Source organism: Lissotriton helveticus, chromosome 1_1, assembly GCF_964261635.1.
Source record: "Lissotriton helveticus chromosome 1_1, aLisHel1.1, whole genome shotgun sequence".
Classification (NCBI taxonomy): domain Eukaryota; kingdom Metazoa; phylum Chordata; class Amphibia; order Caudata; family Salamandridae; genus Lissotriton; species Lissotriton helveticus.
This window is the reverse complement of record NC_136057.1, coordinates 1,641,770,441-1,641,784,181: the sequence shown is the minus strand read 5'-3', so window position 1 is coordinate 1,641,784,181 and position 13,741 is coordinate 1,641,770,441. Positions and strand designations below refer to the sequence as shown.

At 47.3% G+C, this 13,741-nt stretch overlaps 1 protein-coding gene and 1 long non-coding RNA gene across 5 annotated transcripts in view; one reads left to right on the top strand and one right to left on the bottom strand.

Annotated features, from left to right (window-relative positions):
- The window catches only part of AGAP2 (ArfGAP with GTPase domain, ankyrin repeat and PH domain 2), a 1,117,996-nt gene that overhangs the window by 935,941 nt on the left and 168,314 nt on the right, over nt 1-13,741 (top strand). The window contains exon 12 of one of the 2 annotated variants that reach the window (XM_078688698.1): nt 8,962-9,105. The exons of the other annotated variant lie outside the window; for it this stretch is intronic. Coding sequence (XP_078544824.1) covers nt 8,962-9,105 — 144 coding nt within the window. The remainder of the gene's footprint in view (nt 1-8,961; nt 9,106-13,741) is intronic. 2 annotated transcript variants of the gene reach the window in all.
- LOC144829512 (uncharacterized) overlaps nt 1-13,741 on the bottom strand; it is a 354,617-nt gene that overhangs the window by 263,138 nt on the left and 77,738 nt on the right. The window lies entirely within an intron of this gene.

Sequence of the window (13,741 nt, the reverse complement as noted above, 5' to 3'; positions counted from 1 at the left end):
GGCAGATGTCCCAATCAAAGAGGCCCGTGTGCCGGGATTGGACCAGTGCCTGAGCACGATGTCTGTGAGGGTTTCGTAAACGGGGGAAGTGGTTCAGATGGGTTCACTCCCGGTTGAAGCACTTCCATCAAGACGTTCATCTTGGCAGCCACAGAGGGCAGGTGAAGGTCCAAGACCTCTGCGGCCCTCCTAACCATCATACCAAATGAGGTTTCCTCCTCCATAGCCACATTAGGAGGAGAAATCAAGACAGTATCTGGGGATCTGTCCAGACTACTGGCATCTGCCAAATCCTCACATCGAATGTCCTTGGTGACATCTAGGGTCTGGTATTCTTAAGAGTCCACTGGCCCCTTCCAATCATCCCTAAGTCCTAGCAAATAGGAATTAGGCACGGCTCCGGCCTGAAAAGAATGCCTCCTGTTGGTGCCGGAGGCCGACAACACCCACCTGACTCCGTGTTGGAGTCCGGGATGAGAATGAGGATATCGCCACCAGCACTGAGGATGACAGCAATGGAGTCGGCACTGGTGATTTGGTCAAACCGGCGATGGTCCAGATTAGTCCATTGATTCAAGGGTGGAAGACCAGTAGGTGCCCTTCTCAGTACCACGGGGCCTGAGGGCGTTTCAGTAGGAAAGGGCCATCCGAATGTGGGTGCATTGCCTCTTAAAATTGACGGAGTTGGGAGGGGGTCGCTCTGACTCCAGGAATCTCGGGGAGGCATGGAGACGGAGAGAGAGAGAGAGAAAGAGAGTGTGTGTGTGGCATGTTGAGCAGACCCTAGCTTTTTATATCATATCATTAGTGTAATACATATAATACACCATTCATAATAGGAAAATCGCACCTACAAGTATTAAAAAATGTTAAGCAATGTTAGGTTCAAAGGCAAGAGGGTTTGAAGATTTCAGACATGACACATGACATCGGACAGCTTAAGGTGCCTGGATGTCTGTACCGATTGAACTATGCCGCAGTGTGGTTCTGAATTAGTTGATCATATATTTCCACAATTTACAAAATATAGAAGCAAGCTATTGCGTACTGTTTTGAACTTTAACGAATGTTAGTCTTGAAATCACTTCGTTTCATACAGTTTCACATTTCCTGCTTATAAATACATTGTTTACTTTCCAAGAAAAGGACATAAACAATGTACAGACGGAGTGCCTAACAGAAAATGGTTGGATCGTCAAACATTTCAGAAGATTGACCCTTGTAGAAGACGGTGAAAATGTTTATATTTAGGTACCTACTAAAGGTCTTTTACCTGGGGTCAATGGAATCACAAAAGTGCTAATTACAGGAGAAGCGACACCTTGGAGGTGCACTTACTGTAGTGTGCACTGTCATTATGTGATTACATTATTTATAGTGAACAATAACCAAAGCCTTTGTCTGTACTGCAGCTACAATGCTGCTTTGAGATGGGTGTAGTGAATTGTGAATTAAGTAGAACTAGGTAGAACATGAGAAGAAGTCTGTATTGTGTTGGGGATATTCACGCAATAACTACACGCTGTTACTTGAAGCCATTTTATTAGGACATTTTATTAGAACAAGGTTGCAACACCTAAAACTTTATTAAACGGTACATAAATGCACCTATAACTTATTAGCATAACCATACAGTTTCATTCTCCCTTCGCCCTTCTCAAACACCATCTCATCTGCTTCACTCCACCCCTTTCACTCTGTGACCTCCTTCCATATCCCCATTCTCACCCTCACTTGTTCTCCGAACATCCTCTCATGAATTTTCTATTGTTTCTGACTGCGTCCTATGCCCCGCCATCAGTCACCTGTGCACCCTCCCCATCCAGGGGTGGATCCGCCCGTAAGTGGCTCACCACCCCTCAAAAGTAACGTATCGCTTATGCCCTGCAACCTTTCCAAAACTGGCATGCTGTAATTGCTCTACACCCATACCCTTCACGTCCAACCTGTAGGGTGGGTGAGTGTAACTTTTAAAACTTCTCTCCCGGTGAGGCTTGGTGTCAGAAAGAGGCTTGGATCCTCCTCTCCTAACACTTTTATACCCTGCCTACTGCCGTCCCTTCCCCTATTCTCTTTATCCCCCCTCCCACCTTGTCCTTCAGATTTTGCGCGAAGTACCCCAGGGGAAGACCGGTCTGTGACCCTCATTTCCCCGGGGGGCCAGCATTGCGTAATAACTACACTCCACGCTGTTACTTGAAGCATAAAAGGCCATTTTATTAGGATAAGGTTGCAACACCAAAAACGTTATTAAATGGTACATAAATGCAACTATAACTTTTTAGCATAACCATACAGTTTCATTCTCCCTTCGCCCTTCTCAAACACCACCTCATCTACTTCACTCCTCCCCTTTCACTCTGTGACCTCCTTCCATATCCCAATTTTCATCCTCACTTGTCTCCAAACATCCTCTCTTGAATTTTCTTTTGTTGCTCATTGCGTTCCGCCATCAGTCACCTGTGCCCCTCCACCCGAGGGGTGAATCCGCCCGTATGTGACTCACTACCCCTCAAAAGTACTGCCAACCAGAGAGCCCCCATTCCCTGAGGGGTGGATCTGCCTATATGTGACTCACCATCCCTCAAATGTACTGCCAACCAGGGAACTCCTGTAGTGCAGTTACCTGCCCCCCAACCCCAAGAGATCATGTGCACCTTTCGCACTTCTTCAGTATTCCATGCAGCACCAGATGGATTCATTCCACAACTTACTGACCGCATCCCGCAGTTCCATCATATAATACGCATTCCCCAGCCACAAAAGGTACACCCCATCATCTCGGAACAAGACCGACTCTTCCTCTTAAGTGCCACAAGCGCAACCACATTGATGTCTCTTTCCCGCAAAAAACCCTAATGGCCCTATTCAATTTCCTGCGGGCCTTTTCAATACCTGCATGCTTGACAGCCCCCTTCCATACTCTGCAAGGCAAAAACTCAGTCCAAATCAAGCAAGTTCAAGCAAAATTTCTCTATCACATCCAGACCTCTCTGCATCTGCTGTAGTAACGTTAGTCCTGACAAACACACTAGGTAATTCTCTCCAAGGTGTATTAAAAGCATGTCTGGGCAGCCTATCTGCTGTACCAGCTTTATCAACCACGGAAATAGCGCCCCTCAATACACCCCCCCTTTAAACCACCAAAACACCTCATGGTGGCTGCTCCTCAAACTCACATTACATTCATATACCTGCTGGTCTGCATACTTGGCTGCACAGTATTCGAAGGAATGTCCTATGATCCAGGTAACACATCCTGCAGCATAAAAGATGATTAGGTCAGGACCCCCCCCCCCCACACACATTACCCTTGTATCTCTAATCCACCCCCACTATCCTTGGCCATGGCCCTTTTTTGCGTACATATCTCTTGCAACACCTTGACCTCCACCTTCCAATCTGGCAGATTTTGCCCCAGGGCCATCCCAGCCGTGCTGTCGCTGTTGTAGTGCCAATTTAAAAAGAATGCGTGCTGCATTTGGCTGGTTCCCTGTCCACCTTGCGCAGCGCCATGCGCAGAACCGCAAATAACTGAAACGTCATCACTCGTCCCTCCCAACACATGGAAAAATACCCCTGAGACAGGCCACCCTGGCCGTGACACATAATTCTGCCATTCCTGTATAGGGCTCACATCACTGCAGCCACTCTCCATCAACCACACTTAGCTCCTTCTGCCTGCCTGATCTGTCTTAGAGAGACTCAACCAGCCTACCCTGGTCCAACCGCACTTCCAATATGACACCCCCACCTGCCGTCCCCAACAACTTAGAGAATTAGAAAACCTCCAAAAAATCCAAGTCATGCATAATTTAAACACCAACACATCAAATGGGTCGTAACAGCACTACAGCAAAACCAACAACTCTTGCAGCAACTCAAAAGTAATGGCCTCCCTCAGCGCTCCCCTTTCCCCCCTCATTCTCTTACCCATCCTTTCAACATTTTTGTCAAAACCTTGTCCATGGCGGGGTCAAAACCTAAGTATAACTTGCCGTAAAACAATATGCCGGCTAACTTGCCCACTATGGTTGTCTGTGATAAACCCTTATCCATACAGCGCAAAACAAAAATCCCTGTTCAGTGTCATAACACGTAAAGCTCAGTGCATCCATGAATTGCCCCACGAAGTCCCCAAATTTGGATCATGCCAGTCTGTAACTCCCTCTCGTGGATTCAGCCAAGGACTTCTTGACCAGACCTATCACTCTCATTCCCCCCAGGCACCAGTCCACGGAATTGCTGCCACTGAGAACAAAACAATGCATCAGCAATGTCATTGCTGGCCCCTTTTTGGTTTTTGCTTTGCTCTAAAGACAACATTAAGCTGTACTCACATCAGCATGAGCCTACGCAACAGCCGCAACACAATCAAATCCTTTGCCCTTTGCCTGTTCACCAGTTCCACTACTGTCACATTATCCACGTGGAAAAGCACCGTCCGATTCTTAAGTTCGTCACCCCAGACAGCCAATGCCACCAGTAATGGAAAAAAATCCAGAAATGCAATACTCCGTCCCTGCCTCAACCAATGTAATGGCCACCTCTCCACACACCATCGTCCATCCCAGAACAGTCCAACACCCAGAGATCCTGTGGCATCCAAGAATATCTGAACCTGCCAGACCATGTTCTCTTCCACAAAATCCAACAACACACCATCGAAATCATCCAAGAACTTCAGCCACACTCCCAAATCTGGCTCCCAACGAAATCCTCACCCTGTGTTGTGGCAAAACTGCCCCTGACATGGCCATGCCTAGGCACCTGCAGAACGTTCTCCCCGCTCCCATCACCCTGCATGCAAACTTCAGGAAGCCCAACGTCTTCAGCACCGTTCTCAGCTCGATCTTCCTCTCACCCACCACTTGCAGCAGAAAAGCATGTATATCCTCCACCTTTTCCTTAGGCAGCCATGCCACCCAGAGCACCAAGCCTAGCTCAGTTCCCTAAAAGGTCAGTCTGCTACTGGGTCCAGCCGTTTTTTCTGATGCCAGCTTCACCCCAAAGGCCCGTGTTAGTCTTTCAAACCGGTGCAACGCTCGTGCACAATCCCCAGAGGCTCCCTTACCTACAAAAAAAATTCATCCAGGTAATGAGACACCCCCCGGTGACCGCTGCTCTTTGTAAATGCTACTGTAAAAAGGTACTGAACATTTCAAACAGGGCGCAGTAAATGGCACAGCCCATGGGCAAGACTTTGTCCACATAGATGGCACCTTCGAATTGCATACCCAGCAGCGGGAAATCTACTTGGTGTATGAGCAGTAAACGAAAGGCAGGTTTGACATCATATTTTGCCAGTTCCACCGAAGTGTACAGCACCCTGAAGTCTTCCTCCTCAATGAAATTGTTGAGGATAGGTGATGAGTTATCCTGAACTCTCCTGGCTCCTCTTTTTTAGCACCACCCCCAGAGGTGAAGTAATCAAATCCTCCAAAGGCCCTATCTGCAAATGGACCAGCAATCCTACTCTACCCTCCTCTACTTCCTGTCTTAGTTTCTCAGCCATCACCTGCAGTCCTTTTCTTTTTTTGCTGATTTCAGGTTGTATGCCCACCTGCAACCCTTTGTAATCTGATTGCAACCCTTTGGACTCTGATATCCCACCCGAAAGCCCTCTCTGAATCCCCCGTGAATCCCCACTGTAAACGTAATGCTGCTTCCTTGTCGGGATACATCAAGAGCCACGTCCCATTGCATCAATGCTAATTAGGGTAGGGGTCCTTTGGCCCAGACTGCCCCCTTCCTTTAGTGGCCTTCCACTGTTCTGCTGGGATGGCCAAAGTAAAGCGCTGTGTGAGTGGATGCCTCCCCTCATGCTTGGAGCATTCGTGCTTAAACTTACATGGGTGCCTGAAGCAAAATCCTTTGCTAAAATTCCATCCTGCCCCCACGGTGGATCCTGTCTGTTTTGGTATAAAACCAGACACTCACATTCCAAAACCAGACTCTCCAGCTTCCTGTGGAGTGGGACCGACTGAAAAGACCAGTAGGTCACTGGCAAGCTGCTGGCCATATGTGTGGACACCGAGGATTGGATGGAGCTGCGAATCTACCTCGCCCCAAGGTTTATCCGGGTTGACACTGACTGTGGCCCTAAGTTATTCGTCATAGCTCAGCCATGCATATCCCCCAAAAAGCATCTGTGCCATTCAGATGATATCCATGTATTTCAGTAAGGCAATCACCCTATCCAGATGCCACTCACAGTAAATGCTGTCATAAATTAAGAAAGCAGAAGTCCAGTTTTCCATGTTAATGAGAACGCTTGGCCTCTTTGTCAACTCCCACTCCTCCTCTTTTGAGCCCTCCTTCACCTGTATCTCTCTATGAAGTCATTTGAAAATGTCAAAATATTCGTGTTTCCAAATTCTATTTTTCGTTTTGTCTGACAATTGTGATCCCAATAGCATCGCCAGGTCCATAAACGGTCATTTTTTGAAGTGTTTATTGTCTGTTTTTTCCTCGTTCCCTTCAGTCCCTTCCGCATTGTCCATCTGGACACAGGCACCCGCTAAGCACTTGGTGCCGTTTTGTCCCCTTTCCAATGCAGGCGCTGCAGCTGCACCTTATTTTGCTGTGCCCACCTCCCTCACTACCCCCTCACTCACTCCCACTGATTGGCAGGACTTCCTTTTATAGCTTGTATCTCCCTGTCCCATGCCATCCACCAATCCCCATTACCTGAGAACCCACTTTGGACGTCCTTAACTCTGCCCCGGTTGCTTGTCTTCCGCTGTCCCGTGGGCTTCAACTTCTCCTTGGCCGCACTTGCCCCTTGTAAAACACCAACTTTCTTGGTTGCCTTCTCCGCTGCCCCAGAGCACCATGTGACTTCCTCCTCATCATCGCGCATTTCTCCCTCTTCCAGTTTGTTGCTCTCTTCCCCGTAATCCAGCTCAATCTCTGCCTCACTCACAATTGCTCCGTCAACACCCTCTTGCACCACTCTCTTCTGTCCTTGCGCATTTGGTTAATTCCTCCTAGAGCGCTCTTTCGCTGCTGTGCTCATTGTGCTGGCCCTCACCAGAGTGCAGGCCGCTGCAGACCCCCCTGCTGCTTCGGGCCATCGTCTCGGGATGTGATTCACCGCACTGCCATCCTTAACTTCCTATTGGCTTCTCCTGCCAGTCTTGCTGCCCCCGACAGGCTGCTCCAACCTGGGGGGTCTTGTGCACCACTGGGCCGTACCGCCCTGCAGGCCGTCCCTGACTCCTTCTCAGGAGTCTGACAGACTGAAACCCAAACTCACTGGCCCCCGCCAGCCCCCCCAGCCGACTCTCTCCCCGCCTCCACATACTCATCTGGAAAGGGGCCCTCCGCCAAGTAGAAACTGCAGAAGTCCGTTCCCTGGCCTCACACATCTTAGCCCACCTTTCCTCGGTCTCCTGGATGATGCAGCGCTGTTCTTTAATGCGCGCCTCCATGTCCAGTCATGTCCATCTGGGCAGTGTGGGGGAGGGTCCCTGCCTCACCCTCGCTCCTACCCTGTCTCTCTGACCCCCGGCGCCCCTTCAGTACCGGGGCCTCTGGCTCTACAAAGTCAACCTGAGCCCCAGATCACCTAGATTTTCTCTCTACTGGGCCTAGGTTGCTCGCTGTCTGCTCCTCCCTGCTCCTCAGGAGGTCTACAGGCACGATCCCCCAGGGGCTCATTCAGCAGTATATTTGTGCCGGCGCCTGCACTCTGCAGCACTGGCTCTGCATTGGGCAGCCCCCCCACCCTCCTCCTTACCCTTCGTATCCTTGTCAGGGAGCAGTGCGGTCAGGCTCTTCCTGATGCCTTTGTGCTTGGCTCCCTGTGCTTCCTTCTTTGAGCCCCGCCCCCAGCCTCCAGGCAGGTTTGTATGGGTCGCTGCTCTGGCAGGCATGCTGCCACCGCTGCGGCGACTCCGCTGAACGTGGAGTGTGTCGGTCAACACATGCCCACCCATGCCTGGTCCAGTACCCCAGGCTGAAGCAGATTTGCCCAATCCCTCACTAACTTTTGAACTCCTCACTAACTTTTAAAACTCCCCACCCAGTCATGCTTGGTGTCAAGAAGAGGCCGGATGCTCCTCTACTGACACCTTTCTGCCATGTCTGAACTGGGGTGGTGTGGAGTGCAAAAAAACGATGGATTTAGGCCCAGATCTCTGTACTGGGGTGAATGTATGACATTGTTCTGCATTCTGTCCATCAACTGTTGTTTTGCATTTGTCACTCTGAGTGGGATGGGTATGCTCAGACGTGAGTCCCATGCTCTCCACACCACTGGAGTTAAGCTATCCTGGCTGAAGACGGCTGATAGCCAGAAACCGGTCCTGGGATGCTTGATTCCGGTCCAGTAAAGACATGGCTTGGCAGGTCGGGCTGGGCTGTTCCCATGAGGCACAGGGTCAAGGCTGATTTGCATATGGCCATGTCTGAACTGGGGTGGTGTGGAGTGCAAGAAACGATGGATTTAGGCCCAGATCTCTGTACTGGGGTGAATGTATGACATTGTTCTGCATTCTGTCCATCAACTGTTGTTTTGCATGGTGTCAAGAAGAGGCCGGATGCTCCTCTACTGACACCTTTCTACCCTGCCTACTCCTGCCCCTTCCCTACTCTCTTTACCCCCCCCCCTACCTTTTCCTTCAGGATATTGCATGAAGTTCCCCCGGGAAGACTGGTCTGTGACCCTCACTTCCCCCCGAGGGCCAGCATTGTCCTAAGTAGGGTTTCTTTGACATATTAAGTCCTATGCCAGATTTTCTTACGCCTAAACTGATGGAAGAAAAGGCTTGAGAAAAAGGATGACAAATTTGTAGTGTTGGGTTTCAGGAAAGATATCTCTAAGTGCACAAACCAGAAAATGTAAGACTAAAACCAGAAGAAAAAAAAATTGAAAAGGCATTCCTTTAATTTGAGTTAGCACATTCTTTCTTGCCTTTGAAACACAGTGGTGAATGTCTTGCTTGTGTCCCATGATAGAAACCAGCCCTGGTGCAGAGGCTTCCCCCAGCCCATCCAGCACTAAAGAGCCAATTCCTTCCCCTATGGTGGAGAGAAAGAAGCATCGCCGGAAGAAGAGCATGACCTCTTCAAAAACTGAAGGGGCAGCGGGACAAGCCGAAGGTAAGACTGACAGTCCTGAAATGCCAAGCATTGGGGCTTAGCATATGTGGACACATGCTGCAGAAAAAAAACCATTCATAAAATGTTTACCAAACATCTAGTTTGATAAACCTCATGGGATGACTAGACCCTGGTGGTTTGTCCATCGGTCATCAAGAGAGGCAGAGGTCCCAACTTGTAATACCCTGGCAGGAGGCTGTACTGCTATTTAGAGCCCCATGCCTGCATGACGTGGATCTCTATACAATAAAGGTGAGTTCGTGGCCCCCTTCACAATACTGCAAGTTTTTTGTGTTTATGGAAAACAAACATTCATTGTGGAAGTTGATTTCCATAAAAACAACAAACAACTAGCCACGACATACTGGGACTTTTCACGTTGCTCAAGGGGCCCTATTTTAATTTCCCCTGCCCGGGTCTGGGCAGGGTGGTCATAGACAGATAAAATGAATGATGCTGACCTTAAACACAGTAGGTCTGAGTGACCGTCATTGTGACCTGGTGGCCTTTTAGTAGAAGGGCAGAGGTTTACATTGGCAGTGTCAGAAAAAAATGCCACTGTAAATACAGAGAGTCCCCTGAATCTATAGACACTGTTTGTTTGGTGGGGTGGAAGTACTAACGATTTACAATGAGGATTCTGCTATGCCAAACTCTGGATGAGGCCCTATTATGATTGTGAAAAGTGACTGGTGGATAAAAACAAAGCCCAAATTCACAGACTGACATGAATTTTCAAGTTCGCCCATCTCAGACAAATATGGGGCCTTATTTACAATTCGGTGGCAGGTTCCTCGTCACAAATGTGACAGATATCCCATCTCTCTAATTAATGGTACATTAGGATATACTGCACTAGTAATAAGGCGGATGGGATATTGATCACGTTTGTGAGGGAGTCCTCCACCGACAAACCCTAAATCAGTCCCATAGTAAAGTAAAGTAGTAATTTTCACACCCAAACAGTTTTTGTGGTACTACACAGACCGGTAGAAATTATTCAGTAGCTGCTACGTTGTTCAGACATTTCAAGAACGTCTATAACATATACATGATGGCTATTAAATAATCCTCTCCTGTTCGCTTCTTCTACAAACAAAATGTCACTCCTCCAAAAACAAAAAGTGAGTTATACAAGTAGAAAACAAGTTAGGCCCAATAACACGTTATTTATGGCAATTCCACTGAGAAACACATATTCACACAGTTGTTACCAAAGTGCAAAGTTTGAATTCAAGTTTATTACTACAGTACAGCAAAACACTTTTTGCAGTGTCACAGATTACATGAAGAAAATTGCTTCCCTTCGTATTCAATCATTTTTTAACCTGACCCAGAGAGACAACAATAAAGCATAACTTATATCTTACAGTCAGTTTTAATCATTCCCTTTATATATTTATTTTAGTTTCACAGCACTTACTACACTCTCCCACTTTCATCACACTACTGACTTTATAGGGTTATCTCATAACATACCAAAACATCTCAAGAGCTGCTCCCGATTACTGTGGGAGTTGTATCTCACACCGTGACTAACTGTTGCTGTATGAGGGGAAATCCTATGATGAAGCATGCAACCTTTGGTGGGTGAGGATTTCGTCCTGTTAAAGGAATACTTCATGACATCTTAGGTTTCAAGTAATCTCTTTTTTCTTTGATCCGGGCATTTTGTTGTGTTTAGTGTTGATGGTTAGGGAGTGAATTCCAACTGGTCTTAAAATCTCCCTCGGCCCCCCTTTGTGTGTGTTTGTGATTTTTACAACTGAAAAAAATACCATATCATAAACCCTAAATGTGTATGTGCACAGTATAATATTTATTACCATTTTCTGGAGGGAGAAGAGGGGCATTACAACTCACTCTAGGCTTCACTTTCCATGAGTCACAACCCCTTCCCACACTCAACATTAATAAATAAAATATTACACTCTGTGTATCTCCATATATATTCTCTCACTGTATACACATCTACACACGTGCATGTGCATGCACGCACACACAAAAACTGCCACCTCTGCGCAGTGGGGGATTGGTAAAGGCTCTGGCTAAAGGACAGTGTGCACCAGTGAAGGGAATCATTTCAAATAAGTTGAATGTAGTATATTGTCAAAACAAACACCAATTCGCTGATACAGTTAAAGTTGTGTACTTCTGATAAGATTGGGTTTAACACAACAACATATATTTAAAAAAAACTCTAACATTTACTTAAACACAGTTAAAGTACATTAATAGTTATGAATCAAAATGAAAAACCACTAAACAGTGGTGTAACAAACTTGAGGGTGGCTTCCCTGCAAAGTACACTGACGGGGCCCGCCGTCCTTGGCCCCCACATACCATTTTTGATGAGCGAGACCCTCTGGAGCTCGGGAATAAATGGCAGTGGGGGTGACGTCTCAGTAATTGTAACATGCACTCTCTAAGGCAGTAAAGTGTTTTTCTCTTGTCAATTTAGTTACCTGTCGCACTAAACGGGGATTTGACTATGGCACTGTAGTAAGAGATGTGTGAATGTGCGTTTATTACTACAGTTGTTTTAAATAACTTGGTATATATATTCACTAACAAAACAGGCCAGTCAACACTAACCTGAAAAAATTGAAAGCATTCACTTGCCTTGTAGCCATTTCTACATAACAGCAACCTCCAGCCATGCATACCAGGTGTGACCCCCAAACCTTGTGGGCAGAGAATCCCTGCTGCACATGTATTCGGCTATATGGAGAAAGAGATGGAATTGCTGGAGGTTTTGGCCTTTTTGACCCCCCCCCCCCAACTTTGCTCCCTATCTGATCTCCATGAAGCCTGGTGTTCCTGCACTAGGATTAATTTGCGTTCAAGCCAAATTTCATGCATTATCCTCACACATCACCAAAGTGATTTGTGAAAATCAACTTCTATTGCCCTGTGTTTATCTTTGCCATACTTTAAAAAGATGTGGTCGAAACTTGCCATACCAATAGAAGCTAAACCAGCTACATTACCACCACATTTCATTAGCATTCATCAAATGGTGCATTATTTATTAGCAAACAAAATACTTCTTTGCCCCAACCCTGTGAAGGAGCCACCATTGATGGGCCTGCATGAAACTGAGAACAACACTTGTATGCTAAACATGCTAAATTCTTCATTTTTTTTTGCAATTTATCAAACGGTGCCAAAAATATTTTGCCCCAGGCTTATAACTCCCGTCCCCTCATACTCGAGGCTGACAAATGCGTTTGGAGAAAAATTGTTTGTGCAGCGCTTATAGCTGTAGTTCAAAGTGCATTAAATATGAAACACCTGCACTGGGTGTATTTTGCTAAGTACCTGCCACATCTCATGTAGATTCCTTAAACAGTGTCATTGTTATTAGCAAATGCCATTTTACTGCTATCTATTGATTTTGTCCCCTACCTTGATAGATTATCACAAAACATGACATGCTAATATAAAACGAAATCTTCCAAACTTTTACCAAATTTCATGCATATTCATCATGCAGTGGCAAAGTTATCAGCAAATTAAAACTTGTATGCCTCCACTTTCGAACTGGGCCCCACTTGATGGATCTCCATGATTTTGAAAACAAGAGTAAACTTAACATACTAAGCGTCTGCCATACTTCATGCATATTCCTCTAATAGTGCTAAAGTTAAAAGCAAATCAACAAAATGCCTTTCAACTGTCAAGATTTGCAAAAGCGAGGAGGAGCTTCCCGGGCATCCCAGATGGTCGCGTGAGCACAGAGCTCCCGAGACCCGCGCCGCCCTTCGCAAGTATCCTGACTATATCCTGATTCTGAAGATGGGCTTTTGAAGGCGACCTTTGGCTGACCTGAATATTCTTTTCAAAATTGAAATCGAACGTCGGGAGCCGCTTTTACATCGACTCGAACTTTTACGGCCTGCCCCGGGACGAGGCCGGGGGCTCTGTTGCTCTGCAGGCCGAGGAGTAGTTGAACAACAACAGCCAGAGGGCTCTTCAGTTTCACTTTCCTACTCCGGGTTCTCCTTGACTGGCATTCTCTCAGATCTACCCCCGATCCGGCTTGGCTTCGCTCTACTGCTGAGTACCTTCTTCCGTGTGCGTTTGGCCTCCAGCCCTATTGGCATTTTCGTTAATTTGGCCCACTTTCGTATACTTTTGGCCTCATTGCGATCAGCCATTTTCACCAGGTCTCGAGGGCCCCTCCGGGGCACTATTTCCAATATGGCCACCAGACCGGACACCGAGAGGCGCAAGACAAAAACGCCTCTCCGAGGGGGACAGACTCAAACCAACGTGATGGATCGCTACACCCATCCTAACGGATCCCCCAGTGGCTCTGGCCGTACTCCCGAAGACCCCATGGTAGATCCTGCTGCGCCTACGGAGGTATCGCTTCAGGACGTCATGAGTGCCATCACCAGTATGAAGGCCTCCATGGGACAACAGTACGAGGCCCTCGCCTCCAAGATTGATACGGTGGCTGTCGATGTCACGCTGATTAGAGCGGACCTGGCGAAGACTAATGAGAGGGTCAAGGTGTTGGATTTGAAGACCTCCAGCCTGACTATTGATGTCACGGACGTACAGACTGAGATCGGCAACTTGCGTTCTTCACAGGACTTGATGGCCCGTCGGCTTGAGGATTCTGAAAATA